Source organism: Pimephales promelas, chromosome 3 (genome assembly GCF_988280905.1).
Source record: "Pimephales promelas chromosome 3, fPimPro1.hap1.1, whole genome shotgun sequence".
NCBI classification, from domain to species: Eukaryota; Metazoa; Chordata; class Actinopteri; order Cypriniformes; family Leuciscidae; genus Pimephales; species Pimephales promelas.
In genome coordinates this window covers 14,038,325-14,065,784 of record NC_142771.1, presented here as the reverse complement: position 1 = coordinate 14,065,784, position 27,460 = coordinate 14,038,325, and the positions used below count along the sequence as shown (strand labels likewise).

The window sequence follows — 27,460 nt, the reverse complement described above, 5'->3', positions numbered from 1 at the left end:
TCCCCTCCCCCTTCAAGCACTGAACTGGATGATATTATTACAATATGCATACTCTATAATCAAACAGTGATATAATCTCGAAGTGCAGCACTATTTTAGTGTATTAGGGATGTTGTTTTCCCATTTAAATAGTTACCACACTGAATAACCACCACAACTGTATAAAACCCCAATGTAATTACAGATCTTTTCTTCTGATTAGTAGAATAAGCTGACATGTAGTTACATTACTTATAGTATACTCTATAGTGGTTATGTCTGTCGAGAAGCATAAAAATGAAGTGTTATTAATACTAATACTAATTAATGAGAGTCTACTAATACATTAATGACTTGTAGTTGCAAAGTTACTTGTAGTTAGAATATATTATGTGGTTGATGGAATTAGAATAATATCTGTGAATATGTGAAAACAGTGGTAATCCGCACATCTGTGTTCTACTAAGATTGTTAATAGACAATGGCCTTCCCTGTGTGTCATGCTTAAATAATGAAATACTTGGTTTTTTTTTTTCCACAAACAGAGAAGGAAAATTATGCTCTTTATTCATCCCGCTCATTCTGAGGCAGAAATTATCAGCATCAATGCTTTTACCATATGAAGCCAACACCCTGGGATAAGGTAACGATACACAGAGCTTTCGACATTCGGGGGCAATTCTGCCAAAGGTATGCAGGAAATGCTTCCCACAGGGGTCTCCCATTATGACCTTTGCCGACCCACCCCATCCTTCATGAACCCCAGAGTGATGTTATAGTGCTAACAGCTGCTGTAGCTTCCATCAATGTCTGTGAATGCTGTTAAAGACTTAAGCGAAATCTATGCGTGTCGTCATTTAGAACAAAATCAGGTCAAAATGAAATTCATTTCAGGAGTCAACTGAAACAACTTGCCAAAACGAACTTTTCAGAAAACTTCACTCCAGCTGGTAAATACCTATGAATTACCATTGGCCCATGGTGATGATGTCCTGCAGATTTTCCAGAGCATGCTACACAAACCCGTGTCCAAGCTTTTGTTCTAACAAGACTGAACTATTGTAATGCTCTCTTGGCAGGCCTTCCAGCTTGCACTGTCAAACCTCTGCAACTAATCTTGAATGTTGCAGCAAGACTGGTCTTTAACAAGCCGAAGAGAGCACACGTCACAAAATTGCACTGGTAGCCAATTGCAGCTCGCACCAAATCTAAGGCACCGATGAACAACCACGGGCTCTGCACCCACCACTTCAGACCTACAGTATGTGGCCTCCAGAAGATTGAGTTCTGCTAGGGAACAGTTCCTTGTGGGGCCATCTCAAAGAGGCACAAAATCACTTTCAAGGACCTTTACCTTGACTGTTCCAAGCTGGTGGAATGACCTGCCTATCTCAACCCAAGCTGCTGAGTCTTTAGCCATGTTCAAGAAACTTTTTCATCAACACTTGACCCATACTAACTAATACTAAGGGCCAATCCCAATTCTACCCCTTACCCCTTCCCTTTCCCCTAGCCCTACCCCTTCGCCTTCCCCTTGACCCTTGAAACAGAGTGGCAATGCGTAGGGGTGAAAATATTCCCCTAAGAAATGGGACACCACTACGCCTCCGTTAAACGTCATTATAAGTCGTCGCTAGCGCCTACGTCACAGGAGATGCGCCGATGTTTATCACAACTTCCAAGATCCCGTCGACAGCTGCAGTTATCTCAGTCGCGTGGGTTACAGCTATTTTCTTGCATCTTGTGAAGTTCGCAGGAAACAACGGAGACGACGAAAATATGTTGCGGGACTATCGTTAGCAAACTACAGTAATTTTAGCGATATTTTTTTTTTTTTTTACAAACGTTTCTGTGCAGAAACTGACCGTAAATATGAACACAATATTGAATGTAACATAAAGCAAGTCATTATTTGTCGTTATAATACTTATTAAAGCCACAAATACTTAAATTTATGGGTCTCCTTTGTCGCTTGGGCAGCCAGCCTGGGTTAGCAGTGACACTTCTCATACCCCTTCGTTTGAAGTGTGCTCCCGAAAAATCTTCGTTTGAAGGGCTATCTGGCCCTTCACCCTAGCCCTCCCCCTCCAACCAAAAGAGAATTGGGACAGCCCTACCCCTTCACGTGGACGCGGGTAGAATTGGGATTGGCCCTAACACTTACTATTCTATGTATCTTGCTATACTGTGGTAGACTAACTGGGACCAGTCACATCACTTGCATATTGTTGCCCTATTTGTTTGGATTGCTTCTGTTCTTCTCCTCATTTGTATAAAAGCGTCTGCTAAATGATTTAGGGCCAGATTACTAACACGTGACGTTAAAAACTACTGTCAGGATTTACTAAAGACACAGTGACAAATTAGCGCTGACAAGACGTGGACAGGGTTATTTTTGCGGCTGAACTTATTGCATTTGAGTTTCCCTTTCAAACGCAAAATTTATGGTAGGAGAATATTTAAATGACTCGTGCAAGGTGATTTACTAAGGTTTGCGTTCGTCAATTTACTGGTGTTTGCGGCATTTTTTAAACCAGACGCTAACTGGTAGATTGTGTTGGTCATCCCAGAACGTTCCCAAATGGTCCTATGAGGTTATTTTTTTGGGAACCAAACAAGAAAGTTATACGAACATTCCATGTAGGTCATTTTTAGGTTCCATTTTTATATCGTAAGGAGAATGTTCCGGGAACGTTCCCTTAACCTTAAGGGAAAGTTCTAGGAACGTTCTCTGTACCAAAAACGTTCCCAGAACCGAAATTTGTTTGTTGGGATTATGGGAATGATCTGGCTGCATTCTGTGTTCTTTAATTTGCGCATCGTCAGTAAATCACGCAGAACTTTCCATTCCCATCAGTGCTTATATGGGATTCAGCTCTCACTCTAAATTGCCCTGTTCAGTAAATCTGGTCATAAGTGTAAAGGCAATAGTTAGGTGTGGCGGCAAGGCTCTGCCTTTTTTTTTTACTTGAAATCTTCCCCATTTCATTTCCTCTGTTCAGTGTTGAGGTCAGACACAAATAAATCATAGGTTTATCAGGGCTTTTAAAAAGTTGGCTCTGCGTAACACAATATGGTAGAAAAATATTGGACATGAACTTTCAAAATTTGTTTTTTATCATTGTTGAACCGCACCTTCCTAAAATGAATTGAAATAAGGACCAGAGGATGTCCAGTATGAGATGCAGTGTCTATACTGTTTGACTAGCAGGAATGTGTTATTGGGGTTTGGGAGGGAACAGTTGCTGTAACTTGAGTGGACTTCAGCTCAAAGTTGGTCTCAGTGGACACCTTTCGTGCCAGCATTTCACTGAGCCCAGATGCATTTGGGCGAATCCGATCCCTTTCAAATCTTTCATTGATGCACCGTTGCCACCTCGGGCCCTTATCAGAGTGATTCCTGCAGCTGTGTGACAGTGTGACGTGGTGATAGGGACGTGTGTGCTGAAGACAGTCTTAAACAGGAAGCCAGGGCTAATGATTCACAGATGGCTTCAGCGCCGAGGTCTGGGCTTCGTCATGGTGCATGTTTGTGATTTATTCGGCTGTTACTGTGGAAGGGGGCCGTGGCAGAGGGGCTGGATGGGGGTGGGCAGTTTAGTTAAGCCATCTCCCCCTAAGTCATGGTGTGATTCGTGAGGTCTCATGTTTACTACAACGCCAGGACCCCTAAATATGACGATCCCCTAGCAAGGGGCCCCCTTCCTAAAATATCAAAGCAGCTGCACATGTGTTTCCATGTACAAATTCTCATTTATACGGAGTAAGAAAATTATCAAATGTGATTTTATGGCGACAATGTTGTTTGTCAAATAAGTTGCAATATATTGTATTATCATTACACTCTCATGAAAAAAAGGTACAAAAGCTGTCACTGGGGCTGTACCTTTTCAAAAGGTACACTTTTGTACCCAAAGGCTGCATATTGGTACCTTAGTGGTACATATTAGCACCTAAAATGTACATATTAGCACCTAAAATTTACATATTAGTACCTAAATGTACATATTAGCACCTAAAATGTACATTAGGACCTAAAATGGACATATTAGCTCCTGAAATGGACATATTAGCACCTAAAATGTACATATTAGTACCTAAAATGTACACATTAGTACCTAAGTGTACATATTAGCACCTAAAATGTACATATTAGCTCCTAAAATGGACATATTATCACCTAAAATGTACATTAGGACCTACAATGAACATATTAGCTCCTGAAATGGACATATTAGCACCTAAAATGTACATATTAGCACCTAAAATGTACATATTAGTACCTAAATGTACATATTAGCTCCTGAAATGGACATATTAGCACCTAAAATGTACAAAAGTGTACCTTTTGAAAAGGTACAGCCCCAGTGACAACTTTTGTACCTTTTTTTTCTGAGAGTGTATACTAAAGCCAAAATATATGAAAAACAAGAATATACTAAAATACAATACTATATTGATGGCAGCATATCTCTTGACTATTACATTGAGAAGAGATATGAAACTTAAGAGAAAACGAATTATTTTTTATTCAGCAAAGATGCAAATAATCTCATGATTTCTGACCTTAAAAAGCAGAATCAAGTGCATTAAATAATAACCACGTTAAACCTTGATACCTTGTTAACTTTGATAGCCCTACAAACGCATGTTAAAACTGTTTTGGACCACCTAGCTAGCACCTCCTACAGACCCCAATTGGAAAGCCCTAGAAAACTGGAGCAAGCTTTGTATGAATGAAGGCCATCCCTGTAGTGATTGAAAGAGCTTCTACCTCACACTTGGCAGATAGATCGCATCGACCCCTACCAACATCTGGGCTCAGTGAAATGTTCTTTTGCACACTAGCAAGGGCATTTAATCATTCCAGTGGTTAGTGCGCCATTGTTTTAGTATAAGCTGAGTCACAGCCCCTCTGGCCTGATATCTGATCATCGCTGGGTGAAAGACAAACATTCAACACAGATTTCAGAGCTGTTTATGCAGAAATCATGAAAATCTTGGACAGATTTGGTCTAAGAGTAAAGTGAAAACAGCAACCGTAATTATAGCTCTAGACAAAGCCTTATCTTTCATTATGCAACAATACAGCTGTGAACTTTTGTCCAAGCTTCAAATAGCCTCAAGGGATGTGTTTTTTTCCAAAACCTGGTGGTAGACCAACAAAGTTACTCCTATTTCTATCTTGTTTCAAGGGAAATTGGGGGAATGACACTGACAGATATAAAAGCGACAGCCAAAGTTCTCAACTAACCCGCACCATGATTTGTTGATCTAACCCATTTCAGCATCAAGACATATGTGAATTAATGCTCTTCTCCTCCACCCTGCTCTGTTCAGGATGTCCTCCCTTCGTTTTTTGGTGACATAATACTCATTTCAGCCCACACCCATGAAGCTTTTCTCTCTCGCTTCCTCTCCGGTGTGAGTCAATGAATTCCAATTGCTCTATTTTTCGTCGGATTCACTCTAGAATGATAGGCTCCTCCCTCTCCCCGGACACATGTGAAATTCCCAAGGTTGTTCTGCATTCATCACTAATAACGAAACCTCCCTGATTACTGTCACGCTTTCTTGGCGTGGCATGAAGCGTCGCTCCCACTCAACCGTCCTTCTCACGAAAGCAGAGCCAGGACTGTCCGCTACGAGGAACGCCAGCCACTAATAACGGAAAAGATTTCAGTCACGACATTGTTTTGAGACATCAAAGTGTTCAACGTCATGTTTTTGGCATGGGATAAAATGTAATTACTACAAAAATGATGTGATGCAGATCATCATACAGTCAAGCCAAGTATAGCAAACAAACAAAATACGCAATATGCCTACTTATGAGTAACCCATGTGAAAAAGATAATATATGTAATAATATATCCTTCAATACAATAAAATGTACTTCTTTTTCACAAGGGATGATTCCATACTGGAACTTGATTGGCGTCAGCTTTGTTGGTGTGAAAAAAAACAATTTTCCAACAGTTGAAATGAACACAGTTCCTACTGTATATCTCAGAAGTTAAAAGCAAAAACAACAATGTGAAAGCAGGAATGGATCCGAATCGAACTAGTTTGTTAAAACCACCACATTATGCAATAAAGTTTAGCATTAAAATACTTTTAGCCCTAAAATACAGGTTGTGACACTAGGACAATCCGTTCTGCTGTTTTAGTGGTCAATAAACTAAATGAAGCCAGACCATGAGTTCTCTGACTCAAACAGCAAGTTGATTTAAACCATACACTCATCTCAGTCTCAATCATGACTCACTTTGGCATCATTGACTGCTTCGGCACAAGGAAATGTTTATGTCAGAATATTGAATTTTCTTATAGTAAATAGATGTTGTTTTAATAAGATGGAGTCATATGGCCTATGGCTCTTCCTGTCAAGCTATATTATAAACATCCGTATAAAATTTCTGGCATCATTCATTGTGCACATGTGAGCCATAATTAACATTCACAGGGAGGAAACCTTTCTATTTACAGTGGGATCAAAAAAAAGTCTGAGATCACATTAAAATTCTTTAATTTTATTTATTTTTAAATGATTAGCTTTTCATCAACTCACAAATTCCTTGCAGTTCCCCCATGGACCCCCAGGGGGTTCCTCACTAATACAGGGAAAAGGCGGGATAAAATGTTTACATATAGAGGAATGCAAATGCGTATTTTGCGAGCGAACACAAAGTTTTTCGAGGGGAACAAAAACATTTTGTGCGGGAACGCTGCGTTTCTTGTGGGGACGCAAACAGTTTCTTTTGCGAACACAAACATTTTGCGAACAAATGCTATGTTTCTCAGGGGAATGGAAACATTTTGCAGGCAAACGCAAAGTTTCTCAGGAACGCACGTTTCTTGTGGGAACGCAAACATTTTGCAAACGAACACTACGTTTCTCGCAATTTTTTGTGTGCGAACGCAAAGTTTCTCTTGAGAACATAAACTTTTTGTGAGCAAACGCTTCATTTCTCGAGGGAATGCAAACATTTTGTGAGCAAACGTTCTGTTTCTCGTGATAACAGACATTTTGCGAACGAACGCTATGTTTCTCAGGGGAACAGAAACATTTTGCAGGTGAAGGTAAAGTTTCTTGGGAACGCTAACATTTTGCAAATGAACACTACGTTTCTCGTGGTAACATACATTTTGTGTGCAAACCCTACGTTTCTCAGGGGAAAAGAAACATTTTGCAGGCGAGCGCAAAGTTTCTCGGGAACGCAAGTTTCTTGTGGGAACGCTAACATTTTGCAAATGAACACTACGTTTCTCGGGGAAATATAAACAGTTTCTCTGGGGAATGCAATTTTTTGTGTGAACGCAAAGTTTCTCTTGAGAACGTAAACTTTTTGCGAGCAAACGCTTCATTTCTGGGGGGAACGCAAACATTTTGTGCGCGAAGTCGCGAACGCTACATTTCCCGTGCAAACAAAATTATTTTGTGAGCGAACGCAACGTTTCTCAAGGGAACGCAAACATTTTGTATGCGAACACAAATATTCCCGTGTGAATGTAAATATTTTGCGAGCAAACGCTACGTTTTTTGGGGGAACGTAAACATTTTGTGAGCGAATGCAAATTTTGTCGTGGTTATGCAAACATTTTGCAAGCAAATGTAACATGCGCAGATTTTGATTTTGCACATGAGCGCAAAATTTCTTGGGGGAACGCAAAACATTTGCGGGAGAGTGCAAAAGCATTGAAATAATTTTTCCTCCCATCTATTTTTTTTCCTACTATAAACACTCATTGAGATGAGTGAGACACAATTGCAGTGTTCAAAATGGTTGACAAAGGTGACCTTTCCCACTAATATAGGTAAATTGATTTGACTTGTAATTTGTTAGATTTCTGTTGTCTGTCCAATTATTCATACAGTATGTGTTAGTGGTAAATACATTTTTTTTTAAATAAACTCTTGGTGAGCACCAAGTATAAAAACCTAAAGTACAAAGTGAAGTCTTAATGGTCCACTGCCAGCACTATGTCAGACTGTGAACGGACAGCCAGTATGTCAAGGCTGTATATTTATTACCCTCCCTACGACCTGCATCAAACAAGGAGATCAGGGTAAACGTATTGCCCTGCCGCCACTAGCCCATTACTCTGACCAATAATCCATCCATCTCACAGAACAGCAGAACTCCCGAGCCAAACCACAGCAAACCGTCCAACACTCAAAACCTAAGCGGAGAAAAAAAAAAAAAAACAGGGCTGGCACAGGGAACGCCTCCTTCACTCTATTTACAAACACAGCTGCTGCCATGGGACTCCTGATGAGGGCGTGATAGAAAAGGGGACCCTTATAGTCACGCTGGCAGCACCAAAACATGTTTATAAGTCCAGTGTTGAGAGACACAAGCATTTGTGAAGAGTTACGAGGAGACCCGCCAATGTGCTGTGTGAAAAAGTTGAAATAAAAGTTGAAATGCTGTTTGTATTTGACTTCAAAGTGACTATGAAGGAATCTATTTGCTATGCAGTCCAGATGCAGGAGTAAACAGACACATGCCAACATTCTGGGCATACCGTGGGGCCACTGGGAGGGGCTATGCTATGGGGCTCCACACACACTAGTAAACACTTTACACTGTAAAAAGTAATCTATAGAATTTACCCAAAAAATGTGAGGTAACAATTTGCATTGACTTTGGTGGGGTACATTTAATCCATATTAGTGAGTATAAACTATCTGAAGTAAAAAGCTATTAAATACTTGCATAAATTGGGTAACAATTACCTCCATTTATCAACAGCTACTTACTCATTAAAATTAGGTAAAAATTATCTATTCAAATCAAGCTAATTACTTATTCAGAGAAGGTAAAATGTACCCCCCCCCCCCCCCACACACACAATAAAGACATTCACATGGTTCATCAGATCAATGTTTTTAATCCAAAAATTCATATGAAACACTCAAAATACAGTGCAGCACAATAACTTTACACAACATTTCAAGTAATGAACATGTTAACTCACTGGACTATCAAATGTTGTTTCAATAATGTTGGATAATAAAACATTGCTGTTTTAGGAGGAGGAGAGAGTAGAAAATGAAACTAGAAGCGAGGAGATCAGAGCAGTACTGGAAGAAGTCCAATCACATTTTGTTGTATCTAAACTCTGTGATTCCATTACTTGGTTTCCCTCGATCACAATAGACAAATCTGGATCCTCCTCAGCCATGACATTGTGCTTCACAATCACCTTCATGTTTTTGTCTGTGTAGTCCTCACATTCCTACATGTAAAAAACAAACAAAAAGCATGCACATTTTTATTTAATGTAAGATGCTGTTTCAATATATTTCAGTTTATCTAAAAGGAGAGCAGAGGGGGAGTGGAAGGCAAAAGGAGAAGGTGGATACAAGAAGAGAGGAGGATCCTTTGAGTTAATCAAAAATCTGTTATGAATATGACATACCTGGTAGTAATGGAAAAGATCTTCTTGATTTTCACCAAGGTAGTCTTGTCTTTAATGAGGCAGCAGACAACAGCATCTCATGTTTCTCAATGTTCTGTGTCTGTAGGGAGATACAATTTAGTGATGTTAGAATGTTAGCGAAGTGGGGAGTGATTTACATATACTAAGACCGAATTACGGCCCTGCAACAGACTGGCGACCTATCCAGAATGAACACTGCCCCTTCACCTGATAAATGCTGGGTTGGCTCAAAAATCTTGTGACCCGAACGGACAAAGCAGTAAAGAAAATAGATGGATAAGACCGAATTCACACATTGATGTTAAAAGGTTTAAGTTGGTAAGGAGCTCAACTTTGCGCACAACAAATCAGTTGTTTACAAATTACTTTAGTTTTAATTCACTCATATCAATAATTACATATTTGTGAAAAAATAAAATTACATACGTCATTTAAAGTGTCCAGCAGAGGACACATCTTGCAACCAGCTACTTCTCCTTTGGCGCGCATTAGCCGCAAAAGACCTCGTGAGTACTCATCAAGCTTCCGTGTGAATGTCTCCTCCAAGGAATATGTTGTGATGCGTCTAAACTCCTCCTTGATCTAGGAAGTTAAATGACCAAAATTTACATTTTAAATTAAAGACCAGCTCTCATAGTATTCACATGAATGTATACTAGTGGTAAGTAAAAATTACAAGAAATTCTCACCTGAGCTTCAGTGAATAATGCTGGCCACTTTAGAATAAACACACCCACAGAGGGGCTGAGGCTGACCACTTCAATTTCTTTGATCCGTTTTCACTTCTGTTGACACTGTAGGCTATCAACTGTAAATTAAAAAAAAGAAACATTTCAGTAAACATCCTATTAAAAAAAAACAACATAAATCTAACAGCTATATATGGCAGGTGCATTCTGAGGGTTAGGTAGCATGTTAGCTTAGCACACATCAATACACTACAATTTATGAGATTATAAAACCATGTTTTTGCTCCAAAATTACTTTATAATGCATGTCGATTGCTTTAAATAGCCTTCTGTGATCTGACTTGGCTTCGGATAAAAAAACCGGACATAAAATATTGTATTTTATAGTATTCTGGACTATCAAGATTATATCGATTAACATTAACTTACATTATAAATGTAATATATTATGAAGTTATCTGCATGGCTTGAAGAACACAAATAATGCGTCATATATCGTTGCAATCATGTTATCTGCAAGTATTCAGCGATCTTTGGAAACTTTGTTGTGGTTTCAGGTGTCACAGGTCATGTGGCTCTTCTTCGTGATATATGTAGTAGCGTTATAATTATGTGCATTGTGCACACGACACCCGCTGGCTGCCAGTGTGTATTGAAAACACACTACATCCGAGGAGTATCCAGCGCTATGATTACATCGGCCCATTTTGGTGTATTCAATAAATATAATTCCTCTAACGTTATACAGAATTCTGACAGAAACCTATGATAATCAATAAATATTTCTCAGAATCTGCATATTTTTGAGCTGAAAGCACTTGTTTGGTCGAGCTCTGTCATGACGACGACAGAGGTATTTATGAATGGGAGCGGATGAATGACGCACATAATTCATATTAAAAACGCCATCGACTGTTTTTTCTTGCATACTCCTGAAATTAATTAATATGGTCACTATAAGTTTCTCAGAAACAGTGGTCAAATACTGAAACCTGAGTCTTATATATGTTTAATAATGTATAATTTGTCAAGGTAATCACATTAAATCTGATAGTAACTTTGAAATCTGTGCCCAACGGCCGACCGTCGGCTTGATGTGTTCCGCCATGGTGACGCCATCGACAGATTCAAACTTTAATTTCAAGTAATGACATGTTAAACAAACGAAAGCCCAATAAAAGCGAAGTGTAATGTCTCATAATTAAAAATATATATATGCACTCCTATGTTAATAGCTTACCTTCACTTCTGCTGTTCGATGGCAGCCAGAGAGAGGATCCAGCGTCGCCCACACTCACTCAAAAAGAAACCGCGGGCCTACGCATGCGCAATTTAAAGCAAAAAACTCACGTTTTGGGGGTATATTTTACTCCATTTTTCTATGTGATGATTCTTACTGTTGATGAATGGGTAGCATATGTAGAATTTACCCATTACTTTAGGATTCGTTGGCTGCCTGCAATAATCATGTACATTTTATATGGTTTCCACAGATTATATTTACCACTCGACAAAATCACTTTTTTCAGTGTAATAACACTCGCACATTAAGACATTCTGTGCCACTAAATTGCTCAGAATGGCGGACAAAGCTGGTCTTGCTGTATGTGTGTAAAACTTAAAAGCACTCTATGACATGCATACAACTGCTTAATGAATTCATGATAAAAACCAATATCATTGTGCATTGTGTTGTTAAAGAGTAAACTTTCCCCTAAGTCAACCAACATATTTAAGTTTAAGTTTGAATCATTCAGGGAAAAAAACATTTTTAAGCTCTTGAAAAAAAAAATGCTTTATTTATACTTTATAAATGCACATTCAGCTCTTTTCTATCTAACAATCTAAAGTGAGAAGTTTGGGAGGGAAAAGACAGAGAAAGGTGTGACGTAGTAACGCTCCAGGGCGGTGTTCTCACGTTTCTAAAAAAAAAAAAAGGAAAAAAAAAAGAAAGGAGGAAAAAAGCAAACCCTGCTGTGGTACTACATCTGGAATACAGAGACTCGTGCTTTGAGTATCTATAGTGGGATCACATAGTAAACGCGACCTAGTGTTTTCTTCCTGCTCTCTTTCGCTTTTAACGGATTTTTAATCTCTCCTTCACCTGTAAGTTGGATAACTAAGTTTTTTCTTTAGTTCATTTATGGAATATTAACTACGTCATTTCAGGAGATTCAACCACGTTTGTGTTTATTATTATCTTCCATATGGAGAGCTCTTTGCGCATCGTTTATAGCCTCTTGTCTTTTTTTCACGGGAAGTTTGCCGTTTCATTTAAAGTTTATTAGGCTATTATGAGTAGGATATTAGTACGATAGTGTTTTTAGAGGTTTGTTTTTATATAGTATTAATATAATTTGCATTGCTTGTCTTAACTGTTTTATTCTGAAATGAGCACATCTTGAGTTTTCACTGAAGTCGCAGTTGCTGGCGGAGTTTTGCAATAACTTCTGGATGAAAACAAACGCTGCAGGAATGTTTTGCCTCCTTTGCTTATTGTGTGCTTCAGAAATCAGCTTCAATTCGTAGGCTACTCCATAATAATTGTATTTGTAAAATTTTTATCAGCCTCTCATAATCTTTACTTTTCAGATGGGAAAAAAACTTGAGTAACATCGACAAACAGTTTAGACGTGACGAAAAAAAAGGCGGCACCTCGAGAGAAAAAAAGTGACGTGACTGGATTGTATACTATGTGTGACTTTAGGGATGTTTTTATTCTGATAAATATAGACATTTAGATAGCTTTTCAAACACTGCAGTGTGATTAGTACAATTATTAACGTTACGTGTCCACAAAACAGATGTTTTCAATTTAAATGTTAAAGAAAAAATGAGAGAAAATAGACAGACCTGAAGGGGTTTTGGGCTCTAGATGAGTTTGACGGCAGCGCATTCTGGTGGTCAGATTTGGAACTGCACGAGTAAAACGCTGCCCATTATAAAATGTGTATTTTTTTTCTGTTCTTCTAGAAGAGCCCCCAAAATGCTGGCCATTCTGCTTGCAACGTTATTCTTGCATCTGGCGGACCTTATCATTCTCTTCGTTTCCACATGTGCTAATGTGAGTATCATTTTTGTCGTCTGACTTGCTTTTGGATTATTGTGGTTCATATTTTTTAGGTGGAATTTTATGAACGATGTGTAGATATAATTATATGGGTGTGTTTTTAATTATTTATTATTTATTTTATTTTTTTAAAACAGGCCTGGAGAAAATATGGAGATGCAAGTTATAACCTCTGGAACTGCAAAGAAAGTAATGGTCATTCGTGCAGTGATGCAGGTGAATGTAAAATCATTTTATTTGAACACCTAGATGGTTTGTTTACATTTTTGTACGGTACACTGTTCATCGCATTATTGACAGGAATAGTTCGCCCAAAAATTACAATTCTGTCATCACAAAAACTAAAGAAGATATTTTGAAGAATGTCATTAACCAAACAGTTACTGACACACACTACTTTTCCACACTATGGAAGTCAATAGGGCTGTTTCAAAATACCTTCTTTTGGGTTTTTAAATTCATACAGGTTTCATTTTTGGGTGAACTGTCCCTTTAAAAAAAACTTTGAAAAGTTCCATATTTGTTACTCATTGAAATGTGTTTTTCCACGAGAAACCAAATGACATAAAAATACTAGTAAATTAGAAAAAAGCAACTAAGGTAACAAAAGTAAAAGACTATAAAATCTATAAAATCCCAATGTGCTGGGTGGGCAGATCTATGTTTCTTTAGTGTTTATGTCTGTTGTGTTTCTCTACAATCTGTCAGATTGGCTCCAAGCAGTGCAGGCGCTCATGGTCCTCGCCACCCTTTTCTCCCTGATCTCCTTCATCATCTTTCTCTGCCAGCTCTTCACTCTCGTAAAGGGAGGTCGTTTCTTTTTCACGGCCGTCTTCCAGGTCCTCGCCAGTGAGTATTTCCTTCCCAGGTCTACATCCCATTTCACCTGTCCCTGCGGAAGAACCTCCCGTCTACTTGTTTATATTCTCTCTCTCTCTCTCTCTTTCGCTCTCTCCCGAAGGTCTGTTCGTGATGAGCGGGGCCATCATCTACACAGTGATGAGTCCGGAGATGAGTTCAGAGATGAGTACGTACGGTTACGCTTTCGTCCTGGCCTGGCTGGCCTTCCCTCTCACGCTCATCAGTGGCTTAATTTACATTGTCCTGAGGAAGAAAGAATGAGAGTTCAGCCCTCAGGGATTGTGCTAGAACTGAGAACACTACTCAGCTGACAGACTCTAACCAAACGGCCGTCTCCTCCAAGCCTGAATATTTAGACCTAATGTGATCAACCAAAACTGACAGTTCATGAAGATTCAATACAGAGAAGACACAATGGTTGTCTTTGGCTGGTGAGCCTATTTATATCACTTTTTCATGGCTTTTTTTGTAAATAGTAATGCTATGGCGAAGGTCAACGAAGGCCCTGACTTTTTAAAGTTGTACTCAAGGAGGAAAGATATAGGAAAAGTATAAATCGTTTTGTTTGTTTTGCATTGTGTGGTATAACCCTTTTCCAATATCTTGTTTTTTAAATGTCATAATAAAGTGTATTCTCGAAGGGAGTTTGTTGATGTCCAAATTTTTCTTATATCCAAATTCCAGAAGTGTGGTGGTTTGTTTTTTGAAACTTTTGAAATTATGATATGTAACCATTGCCGAACTTCATACCGAGATAAATAGACTCATTATGTGGTGTTTAATCTCACCAAAACATTTTAGAGATCATATCACTTTACTGTATATATATATAAAAAAACTAAATTAATACAGAAAGAATATATCTCGTCTTCTTTCTGTATTCATTTTATTTTGTTATTAAGAAAAAAAAAATCATATTTTTTTCCATGTCCCAATTTTCAATACTTCAGATGAGGCTGTGTCTGAAATCGCATACATCCTTTAGTAAGTATTTTTGAATAGATAATTACTTCACAACCGCTAAAAAGTATGTTCTGTATAGTATGAATGTGTGTAGTATGTATGAATGAAATCCACACGTACTACATTCGCCATTATCATTATCATGTGACATACCAGCGTCTGTTGCGTCGCTTCACTGTCATTTATAAATCCTGTCCTGTGGCCTCATGGGATACTACAGTGTCCGTCATATATAGCCTACACTTCAGAATTTTGCCTGAAGAAGGAGTTCATCCATGGATGGTACTTGCCTAATCTTTTATGAGTTCTGTAAATTCAGGCATAGCCTAGGCTACTTAGTTTGTCATATACTGTTTCGGTGCTGTGTTACTTATACAGTAGCCTAAAAGACACTTTTTAAAGTGGTACCAATTGTTATCAAAGCATGCACATCCACTTAGAAGCAATATGTTGCTCAAATCGGGTGCTCAACAAGGAAATTAACAAAAAAGGTGGGCACACCACGGTTTAAAAAGTGGAAATCTTAATGGTAAAACACACGCGCGCGCACACACGCACGTGGAAATGTTTCGAGCACGTAGTCTCTTCGTCAGACAGATAGATAGTGCAATCAAGAAAAGTCTGGAAAGCCAAGCAACTTCTCCCGCCACAGATTCTGAGGTCAGGCTTTCTGTCAGTGAAGGAGAAAAACAGATGTGACTCAGTGATGACATTTCATGCAGTGTCTGTGAGTCCTGAGCAACCGAAACGAAAACGTACAGTCAGTTTAAAAGTTTTGATCCGAATCAGTTATTGACAGACCAACCCTAACACAACTATAATGTCATTATTTTGAAATGGACTCTCAGAAAAAAAAGGTCCAAAGGCTGTCAATGGGGCACCTTTCAAAAAGGAGGCCTACTAAATAATATGTAAAAAAAAAAAAAAAAAAAACTGAATATCGGGGAGACCGGTTGTAACACCATCAATTTCACCAATTAGGTATAAGATATGAGTCATGTGACCACTTCAGTATTTTGCTATTTCCTACGCGATCATGTTTGGTGGTTGTCAAGACTGGAAACAGGTAGGCTGAATGTTGAATATATAGAGGTAAAACTGATTTTGAGGACAGAAAGTAACATTTTTGACAAAGACTATATTACAGATAAAGTTGTATGACTTAGATTAAATAGTAGTTTCTTAGGCAATATGTGATGCATTTCCTCCCTGCTAATTTCAAACCACTATGCTAATACAGTTAGCTAAACATTGTCTGACAGGGGTGGGGAGGTTGTAACACTTATTTAACCTTGCATTGTTTTTTTCTCTTTTTTTCGAAAACACTGGGCCTTTTTTTCTGCAGTCTGTGTGCTACCGCAATTTTAATAGCAATGTCAAATATTTTAATAAACATTTGCTGCATTTTAACCAGAGCCGCTGCAAACCACAGGTGCAGTCAGACTCAGAACTGTAGCTGAAAGGGAGATAGATTAGTCTAGGTACTTGACATGTCGACATTTTCTTATGACAGAACTTACTAAGGGTTGTGAATCTGTTTGAAGAGACAGGATGAATGAATGAATTGCGTATTAAAATAACCAATTATTGATTCATATTTGAGCTGTTGTGAATATGACCACTAGATGGCGCCAGACACTTATTTGAAAGTTCGATTGTTGTCAGAGTGTGTCTTAGTTGCTGTCAAAAGATCACAAAACAGTGTCGTTATTTGAACAAATCTGGCCAGGCAATGATGAGACCCTTAGTAGCAGGTATTTTTAACTGTAATATAACAAACACAAGTCCTTTTCATCAAAATTAGTCTAGTCCTTATTTAAGAATTATTCAAAAGTCAACATCATGTTTTTGGAATCAGCCTGCTGGATTATTTTCAGGAGATGCTTTTCATCAGGATCATCTCAAAACCCTTACTAGGCTGCGTTGCGAATTTGATCAGTGGCAAAATGCAATATTTTAAGTCATTGATGCAACGTTAACCAGAAAACTGGTGGGGTTTTAATTGGCTCAAAATTGCCCGTGGTCATTTTTTACAAGCAGTGTAAGTATTACCAAGTTCATGAATTATTTTTTTTTATTGCTATATTATTTGTAGTACTAAGTTTTATTCTATAAAATTTTTCTAAAACGCAGGATCACATTAAAAAAGACAAAGAAAGCAAAATAACTTCTCAACAAATATTACTCAACATGTGCACCCAAAACCAGCTTTTATGCCATAATCTTCCACAAGTGTTTGTAACATTCACATCCTTCCATGACTGAAACACCTCACAGATGCAGATGTGATTCAATAACTTCTAAAAGCATCATTTGTTTCACACACACACTTGAGTATCCATGCAGTCTTACAAAACATGTACCATCAGAAGTGCTCAACCAAGGCAGAGCATCCTGATAACATATTGGTTATGTCAAGAAAACTCTGGGGGCCCATACTAGTCCCCCAGCTCCATTTCAAACGTTAAACCTGGTTAACCTTAGAGGTTATTTATCACCCAGTGGGTCATAAGGCACGAACAGTATTTACAACAGGACACAGAGACTTTCATCTGGAAATCAGTGGGGTGTATTTAAGGTTTTAACAATAAAAAAGACTTTGGATGAGCATACTAGCATACTGCACAGAATAGATGATCTATTCTACAACACTTGAGCAGTATATACTTGCTTACTTATAATGGTGTATTCAAGTCCTCCTGCAGGGATGTTTGTATTTTATGAGTTTTTAAGACGTCAGGCATGTTCAAATCACTTTGGTCAGAGCAAGATGCCAGTACCTTTTCTCCATAAAATTCATCAAGGTTTTTTAACTCAGCATCTCCAAAATGATGAATGCGCATTGGATGTTTTTGCTTTATGTTTTTAGTCAATTTAGGTGCCTCAGACAGAAACATAGTGTCAGCCCTGATCTGACCCACATCTGGGCCATGTGGAATCCAATGGTGCTTTTCCACTGCATGGTACGGTACAGCATGGTACGGTACGGCACGTTTTGGCACTTTTCCACTGCATTGTACGGTACAACTCGGCTCGGTACGGCTCACTTGTGGAGCTTTTCCGCTGCATGGCACATTTTTTGCGAAACATCAAAACGCTAGATTTGAATAGCCAGTAACAGCCACCGCTGTAGCACCTGTTTTAAAACTACTTGCTTGAAGAAAAAAGAAACAAAAACAACTTCCGAAGTGCAGTGGACGAAGTGCAGACGTTCCTCTCGTTGGTTGCATGAGGAGCAGATAAACTATAACTATCTATAATACCAGACACATTGAAGTGGTACTAACTGCAGTGGAAAAGCAAACCGAGCTAACGGAAACCGTGCCGCGCCGAACCGTATGCCGTACCGAACCGTACCATGCAGTGGAAACGCGCCGCATGTGTACCAGATGTGGGCCTGATCTAGGCCGAGACTATGTTGCTGTAACTGGTATATCATTATGCTATTGAAATTGTACAATATTATAGTATTTTGTACATGCAACTTATATAGTTTTATTGTAAACAAATTATACAATTACCACATTTATGGTGGTATTATTGGCCTGCTCAACTGAGGGCTGCAATGTTCCGGTTCCCTTGAGATACGAATATGTCTTGATTACAGGTTGAAATGTTGGCTGCAAAAGGCTTGACACTTGACAGCTTTTTACATTCAGCACCCCTTAAAGAACTAAAAAGAAAAACAGACAATCCATTTGTGAAAAATACCATTGTGGTCTGGTACGGAGTTTATAAATTTCTTGGAGAGTCCCCATTTGCTTCTCCCCGATCTGGGTGAATGAATATTTCACTCATATATGAGTTTAAACTATGGTTGAATAAGGGAATAGTTAGATTAATGGACTTACATGAAGACAATATTTTAATGTCATTTGGCAATCTGGTTTCAGAGTTTCATATACCCCGGCTCAGCAGCTCAGAAGTTTGATTATTTCAAAACTAAAGAATTCTGTGCAACTCCTTTTATTATCCACAGTGGAAACTTTCCGCACAAGACTGTTTCAGTAAAGGGCGAATTACACAATTATATAATATACTGATACAGAATCATAACGAAAATTCTGAAAATAAAAGATGAGCGGATGCAGGATTTAAATAAAGACATTTCATCAGATGAGTGGGGTACAATATGTCTAAAAGCACAAACTATAAATTCTCGTTTGAGACTGTTATAATATAATGAGAACTTATATCACACCTGTGAGATTAAATAAATCTAGCCCTAGTATTCGTGACTTCAAAATGCAATAATTTCCAAGGACATTTTTTTTCATTGTGTGTGGGAATGTGGTGGGGTACAAAAGTTTTGGAGCAAAGTGACTCGGTATGTATCTCAGTTTACTACTTCATCTCTTTAAGTCCGGTAATATGTATTGGGGGTCTATGTGGACAATTGCTGTCTGCCCGTCAAAGAGAAAAAATGGTTGATTTGTGCCTACAAGCCAGCCAGGCGTTGAATTGCCTTTTGCTAGAAAAATACAAGTTGTCCTTCCCTTGGACTTTGGCTGAAAAACTTGATACCCAGTTTGGCCTTACATATGAGCTTATACAGTATATGTGATCAAGGGGAAGTCTTCTGAATTTGACCAAATTTGGGAGATGTTCTTGAGATTTGTTTGCCAGCAGCCATATCACCCTGTAGCCCAAGACTGGTTGCCCATTAAAGCTAAGCAGGGCTGAGCCTGGTTAGTACCTGGATGGGAGACCTTCTGAGAAAGCCAGGTTGCTGCTGGTAGAGGTGTTAGTGTGGCCAGCAGGGGGTGCTCACCCTGTGGTCTGTGTGGGTCCTAACGCCCCAGCAAAGTGATAGGGACACTATGCTGTCAAAAAGAGCACCGTCCTTCGGATGAGACGTTAAACCGAGGTCCTGACTCTCTGTGGTCATAAAAAATCCCAGGATGTCTTTCGTAAGAGCAGGGGTGTAGCCCCGGCATCCTGGCCAAATTTGCCCAGTAGCCTCTGTCCATCATGGCCTCCTAATCATCCCCATATACACCAATTGGCTTCATCACTGTCTCCTCTCCACCAGTAAGTTGGTGTGTGGTGGGCGTTCTGGCGCAATATGGCTGCCGTCGCATCATCCAGGTGGATGCTGCACATTGGTGGTGGTTGAGGAGATCCCCCCCTTCTATGTGAAGCGCTTTGAGTGTCCAGAAAAGCGCTATATAAATGTAACGAATTATTATTATTATTATTATTATTATAAAGAAGGAGCTATTGAAGAGGCTATAAATGTGTGAAGTTGTAATATACTTAATGATGAATGGGAGTGTGTGATGTAAAGCACTGCATGTTTAAGGAATTATTATTATTAGTAGTAGTAGTTGTAGTAGTAGTTTTTGCGACTGCCAGGGTTAATGTGAAAGGGGAGAGATTTGAGTAAGTTATGTTTGTATTAAGTGTATGTTATGTTCTTGTGTTAAATGTGTTGTAAAATTCAATAAAAATATGTCAGCAAAATAATAATCCTAATAATAACATTGACATTTTAAGGGTTAGTTCACCCAAAAATGAAAATTCTGTCAGTATTTACTCACCCTCATGTTGTCAACTTAATCCCGTCGTGCAAAATTCCCAGATTGCGTGGATTCCAAGTAAATGACTGGATTTTGCCCTGCAAAAAATCAGCTTAATTTGTAAATGTGATCATACACTCACCGGCCACTTTATTAGGTACACCTGTCCAACTGCTCGTTAACACTTTATTTCTAAGCAGCCAATCACATGGCGGCAACTCAGTGCATTTAGGCATGTAGACATGGTCAAGACAATCTCCTGCAGTTCAAACCGAACATCAGTATGGGGAAGAAAGGTGATTTGAGTGACTTTGAACGTGGCATGATTGTTGGTGCCAGAAGGGCTGGTCTGAGTATTTCAGAAACTGCTAATCTACTGGGATTTTCACGCACAACCATCTCTAGGGTTTACAGAGAATGGTCCGAAAAAGAAAAAACATCCAGTGAGCGGCAGTTCTGTGGGCGGAAATGCCTTGTTGATGCCAGAGGTCAGAGGAGAATGGCCAGACTGGTTCAAGCTGATAGAAGGGCAACAGTGACTCAAATAACCACCCGTTACAACCAAGGTGGGCAGAAGAGCATCTCTGAACGCACAGTACGTCGAACTTTGAGGCAGATGGGCTACAGCAGCAGAAGACCACACCGGGTGCCACTCCTTTCAGCTAAGAACAGGAAACTGAGGCTACAATTTGCACAAGCTCATCGAAATTGGACAATAGAAGATTGGAAAAACGTTGCCTGGTCTGATGAGTCTCGATTTCTGCTGCGACATTCGGATGGTAGGGTCAGAATTTGGCGTCTACAACATGAAAGCATGGATCCATCCTGCCTTGTATCGACGGTTCAGGCTGGTGGTGGTGGTGTCATGGTGTGGGGAATATTTTCTTGGCACTCTTTGGGCCCCTTGGTACCAATTGAGCATCGTTGCAACGCCACAGCCTACCTGAGTATTGTTGCTGACCATGTCCATCCCTTTATGACCACAATGTACCCAACTTCTGATGGCTACTTTCAGCAGGATAATGCGCCATGTCATAAAGCTGGAATCATCTCAGACTGGTTTCTTGAACATGACAATGAGTTCGCTGTACTCAAATGGCCTCCACAGTCACCAGATCTCAATCCAATAGAGCATCTTTGGGATGTGGTGGAACGGGAGATTCGCATCATGGATGTGCAGCCGACAAATCTGCGGCAACTGTGTGATGCCATCATGTCAATATGGACCAAACTCCCTGAGGAATGCTTCCAGCACCTTGTTGAATCTATGCCACGAAGAATCGAGGCAGTTCTGAAGGCAAAAGGGGGTCCAACCCGTTACTAGCATGGGGTACCTAATAAAGTGGCCGGTGAGTGTATATAGGCAACGTAATTTTATTGTATCCCATATCCACCTTTAAAACAAAAGACCTTTTTTTACTGTGATCATTCCTCTTTTATTGGTTCGAAGGCGTTCTGATATGTTAACATCTTAAAGTCACTTGCACGTTTCATCATGTGCTTAGCAAACATCTTGACATGGAGTTGAAGTAGAACGGGACCTCTGAAGGACCCAGCGTGTTCTTTCTTCTCCCGTGAACCCTCCTCTTTGATCCCACATCAACTGAAGGAAACCTGAAAAGAGCATCTCCGGTCAGATGGGAACCCTCCCCTCACGCCCCTCTTTCAATGTATGGCCTTTTCATCCCAGGCGTCCGTCTCCTGGAACAAAAGCAGTCCATTTAGATCTCAGTAAATGATATAGAAAACGGGGAAACCGCGTATATTCAGGCCTGATTTCATCATGCCCATAAATCTCAGACAAATCAAAGCCCAGCCCCTCCCGCACTCTTTGTCTTGCTAATACACATTAGGGTTCGGCTGGCTGGTCGCTTTGACGGACGTTCGAGCAGCTTCAGACGCCTTTGAACTCTGACCCCGCCACTTAAACCACCACTGGAGTGAGTGGAGGAAACTCTGAACACCCAGGAATCTCTCGGCTCCACTTCCAGCCTCCAGGGAACTGAGACGCGGATATCTGACTGCTGATGGGGAGGAAGATAAGGCACAGAAAACAGGAGTTTGTCTCCTCTTAAGAGCCTACACGTTGGCACCAACAGAGGGATAATAACCCTGCTGCCGGCAAGGATCGGAATGCATTTCTTGAAGAGCGTGGAGAAGAGGCTTTTTCAGAGGCGCTAAATAACCCATCTTGCAGGCCCTCGCTTTCTTTTCTTCTGGATGACCTCTTCGCCTTCCGTTTCAGTTCGTGAGTTAGGCAGAGCTGAAAGAGGACAAAGCATTCCTCCACAGTCAGCTAAATTGAGTGATCTGGGGAATGTTCCTTGCAACCGTATTCTTGAGCTTTATGACTTTCAAAGGGAGCTTTCTGTTCTACAGACAACACCATACGGTTGTGTTTGCAAGGAATGGAAACAAATAGGCTAATTAACTGGTGTTTTTGAGCCCCAATGAAATGATTAGTTGTTATTCGCTTTACACTCAGAATGAAGACTTTGCCAACTCAACATATAGGGAGCAGTTTTTGCAAGTTTGACGAATTACATCACTTGTGCTCCAAACCACAGAACTATTTTTAGACATAAAGAGTCTGCCATCAACACATTACATGAGTGAGTTGGTGTAAAGTATAACGGAAAAGAAATAGTGTTGTTGTTTTTTCTCCACACCTGCATTTAGAAATCACACTTTCTCAATTGTCTCAGGTGGACTTTTGGAGCTCTTGCAGATCCAGTCTGTGATTGTGTTTTGACCGAAAGCTAAGCAAAATCGTAGTATTTTTTAATAAATGAAAATATCATTTGAAAAGGGTATAAACTTTCGGTGGGTAGCGGATCTGCATTTCCTGCCTGAAAATGAAGGCAGGGGCGCGGCCGACCCCCCTGGGGAGAAATGGACAGGGACCATCCTGGCGGTGGAGGGGAGGAGGTGGGGTGAATGTTTGCGTCATCATATGCGATCTCAAACATGTGTATGAACCAATACTTTTACACTCCAAGTATTAGATAATGATTGGTTAGACCAAAACGTAATGACATGTCCAAATTCACAGTAGATTACCTCCCACTTCTGGCAAGATTTGGAAGTACGCATCAAACACTTTATTATCCCATGAGGCCACCGGGGAGGATTTGTGAATGAAAGAAAAGCGAAGCAACTGACCCTGGTAGGTCACATGACAATGTGAGGGATTGGATTTATACTACGCACATCATGCTTTTCTAATGGTCACAAAGTCATTTCTTATTCAGCAGAAGTACCTATAAGACAGGAAGCGATTTTTGGATGCGGCCACAGTCTAACACATTTAAATGATCGTTTGTTTATGTGTAAGATCATGAGTGCAAACTAGCTCTTTGTTTTTTCTCTCTTCAACCAAGAGCAGAATCAAGAGCACAGCTCCTACATCCCCAACCAGCTGTCAGTTGAGATGTCTGTAATCCTCCTCTGGTTGCGGGTGGTGCGGGCCTCTATTCTATGCCATAAGATTGTAATTATGGATCGCTATGTCTCTCTTATTTTCTCTCCACATGTCTAACTGAAAGTGGCAGCCTGGATTTCAACTCCTGGGGGTAGAAGACATACAGTAGCCTACATTAATTAGAGGTTTTACCGCATCTTAGCTGCATTAAACATGCACTCATTTAGAATATCACAAAAATGTGTTGCTAATACAACGTTGTATTTTTAACAGCAGTTATCCCAACCTGCAAGAATTCATTTCCGGGAGGTATATTTCGGTAACAAGATTGTAGGGGTGGGAGAGCGGGTTAACTTTCGCGTTCTCGAGGCACACTCGCAAAGTCTCTCCCTCTGTACACTGTACAGTGCACGCGCAGCGCGCTATGTAGCCAATGTTATGCGCGCAGTATGTCTCGCTCTAGATTCCGGGAGATTTGAACTAATTTGCGGGCATCAGGGAGACGCTATCAATATGCGGGAGACTCCCGGAACTTCCGGGAGACTTGGGATGTCTGTAACAGGCTCATGCAACATTTTTCTTTTTATTCACACGATACAGTGAAATTTCAGTACATATAAGCAGGGAATGATCTGCCATTAATATATGTAATATATAGTGGTCCGACACAGAAGTATAAATTCAGACTTTACACTTTCTTCAACCGTAGAAATATCCAGCGGTTGTTGTTTCTGCTATGAGGCTATGCTAAGGTGAGCGCTTTAAAGTTACTGTGCCATTAGTAGGTTGTTTTGAGTGGTTGCTAGGGCATTGCTAGGGTGTTAGAATTGTTGCCTACTGTATGTCCCTTCTTAAATTCAAGTCTATGGGATTTTATCACCCATTGTTTATTTTATGTAGCCCCACCCAAAAAAATGTGTTTCCACAGCATTGAGGTAAGATTTTACGGATTTATTAATGAACCTCTCGTTTTAAAATCATCCAGTTTTTCTGACGTTTGTTATGACATTCGCCTCAATGGCCTCCCAGATAGCAAACTGACATTGAATCAACGTGGAAACATGACATCGAAACAACGTTGATCTGACATTGTTTTGCTCATCTAATTAATGTTGAACCAACGTCAGACTCGTCATTCTTTCAAAACTAGCGGAATATCAACTTGAAATCAACGTTGTTTCAACGTTATGAAAGCAAACCAATTTTCGATTTTCATTTAGCTTTGAAGAATGCCGCGTCTGTTCAACGTTAATTCGATGAGCAAAATCAGCGTTGTTTCGATGTCGTGAGAGATGTCGTTTCCACGTTGATTCAATGTCAGTTTGCTGTCTGGGCTGGTAACTTTCGTTAACTCTACAGTCAGTAACTCTACACTTCACTAGCTAAATACTTTTCGAAAGCAATGCCATAGAAATATACAATGCTACCGCAAGTTCAAAGGCAACATTCTCAAAATGGCTGCTGCGCTCTTGTTTCTCTGGCATGTGAAAAAGGTGTAACGGCACACCTTAAATCCTCAACAAGCAACATTATTCGAGGTATCTTTCATGTCAGTAGAACAAACAGTGCAAGTTACGCATCAAAGTTTATTACCTGGGGATAGGGGGGTTGTTTAAATTTCTAACCTTGAGTATGAGCAATAGTAATCGGCTTGATTGGGGTCGTCCCTGCAGGACTACAATGCCTCAATTTAATTCCTTTGCAGTGGATGGCTATATGGGCCGTTGCAAGCTCTTTGAGTTAGTTTAACCCCATTGACCTCCTTACCTACAGCTCTGAGTGTGTTAGTGTTAAAGTGCTCCAGGTTTGTGTTCAAGAGGGGTTGCTTAAATGGGTTTGTTTGCTTGGCCCCTCTGGACCCTCTTCCACTGTGAGTAATGATGAGGGGCCCAGTGGACCTCGTCCAGGAATTAGATAAATGAGAGCACGAATTACTCCTTGAGTAAACATTTTAGCCCAAATGACTAATGGAGACTTTGGTGAGAATGGCACAGACAGATTAAACTCAAGACTAAGACTGACACAGTCGGAGACAATGAAGATCTTAAATCTATTGTAGGTTCACCAGGATTGTTGGTGTCACCGCTGCTTAATGACAGGCTGTATGTATTTCGAATGAACTGACTCTATCTCTCTATACATTATACATTCATTTACTAATTCAATTCAGACATGTCTTTAGCCACTGTGTCGCGTCTTGCAATTAACTGAGATCTTATCTAAGTTCTCTCTGTCTCCTGGCCGTATATCTCCCCTTAAAGATGAGCTTGTTGTCAGTTACAGAAGGTGAGGCTCAACCAGCATCTGTTCAGATTTGCACATTCCTCCCACAGATACCTGAATCTTGCCAGCTTGCAGGTTAAATGTGTCGCTGTCAGTTTCTTATTGTTCAAAGGTGGGATGATTGTGGTTGTGATTTGCGATTACACGCATTTTCTGAATGCTCAATGAGGGACACATTAGGTGAGAACATGCCATTGTGGTTGCCAAAAATTGATGTAATTATTTGCTCACCCCCATGTCGCTTAAAACCGGTACGCTTTTAGAAATCGTCCAGCTCTTTTCCAGTTGTTTTAGATAACACTTTCAAATCTTTTACAGTCCAAAAATGCTCTAAAAGTAATGAACAACAGTCTAACTTTCCTCAGACAAAGCTAATGCATTACTTTGGAAGATTTGAATGAAATGTACAAATTATATGGGCAACTTTTATAATACTATGAATTGAAGTCCTGCATAATTTTCAACATTTATTTTTTCATTTCCATGGTTTGGAAGACAGATGACAGACTAAATAATGACATGATTCTTGATTTTTTTTGAGTGAGCTACTCCTTTAAAATACAGTTTTATGCATGAATAATGCAATAGGCTCTAAATGTCCTCGTGGAATGTAAAAAGAGGCACCGATAGACAATTGTAAACATTGAAATGCTTCAGGCATTTATTCCCAGTCCTCAACTGTCTGTACCACACAGGTTCCTTTGAAATCTCTCAGCCTTTCTAAAGTTTTAAAAGCCTGAAAATGCAAACCGAGTGACAGGGTTTAGGGAGTATAGAGGTCTGTGTATAGATGATAACATTGTTATGTTCAGCCATTACACCATCATTGTTTACATTCACCTCACTTCGAGGATTGCAAAGCACCGTAAATGAAGACAGTCTCAATCTGTCTGTGTCCCCAGAGGACAAACCCCTGAGCTTAACTGAACACAAACTCTTTATGATGCAAGTCCCAAGCTGTTAATGATGATGCCATATTGCGTATTACACTTATACACTAACAATGCTGTTTTGGCTACAACAATGTAGGCAGGTTTGCAATAATTTTAATTTCTTTCAAGTTTTTGGAAAAGCACAAGTCAAATGAGTAAATAAAGAAACAAGGCCCATGGAGCCGTGGTTTACAGAGATTTTAAAACCGCTTAGGGGAGTTACGAAGAGTTACTACAAATAGCTGGCAAGGTTTCAGAAGATATACACACAGCAGCAAACATTTAATAATGTATTG

The 27,460-nt window shown here is 39.7% G+C and overlaps 1 protein-coding gene and 1 long non-coding RNA gene across 6 annotated transcripts in view; one reads left to right on the top strand and one right to left on the bottom strand.

Annotated features, from left to right (window-relative positions):
- Positions 1 to 14,690, top strand: part of pmp22a (peripheral myelin protein 22a) — a 36,223-nt gene extending 21,533 nt beyond the window's left edge. For 2 of the 4 annotated variants that reach the window (XM_089128291.1, XM_039687381.2), the window contains 4 exons: positions 13,089 to 13,179; positions 13,323 to 13,401; positions 13,894 to 14,034; positions 14,147 to 14,690. In XM_089128291.1, the coding sequence (XP_088984417.1) occupies positions 13,102 to 13,179; positions 13,323 to 13,401; positions 13,894 to 14,034; positions 14,147 to 14,307 (459 nt within the window). In that variant the 5' untranslated portion in view covers positions 13,089 to 13,101 and the 3' untranslated portion in view covers positions 14,308 to 14,690. Of the gene's footprint in view, positions 1 to 12,042; positions 12,222 to 13,088; positions 13,180 to 13,322; positions 13,402 to 13,893; positions 14,035 to 14,146 lie in introns of those variants that run through there. The other 2 variants (XM_039687380.2, XM_039687379.2) reach the window with 2 other exon arrangements.
- On the bottom strand, positions 8,859 to 11,635 carry LOC120462649 (uncharacterized). 2 transcript variants are annotated; one of them, XR_016155073.1, is made up of 5 exons: positions 11,356 to 11,635; positions 10,116 to 10,234; positions 9,853 to 10,008; positions 9,406 to 9,505; positions 8,859 to 9,222 (listed from the first exon to the last, which is right to left on the bottom strand). It is a non-coding gene; the product is annotated as an uncharacterized LOC120462649 (long non-coding RNA). The 2 variants fall into 2 exon arrangements; XR_016155072.1 differs by lacking the exon at positions 11,356 to 11,635 and adding an exon at positions 10,545 to 10,696.
- Positions 14,691 to 27,460: the final 12,770 nt, after the last annotated feature.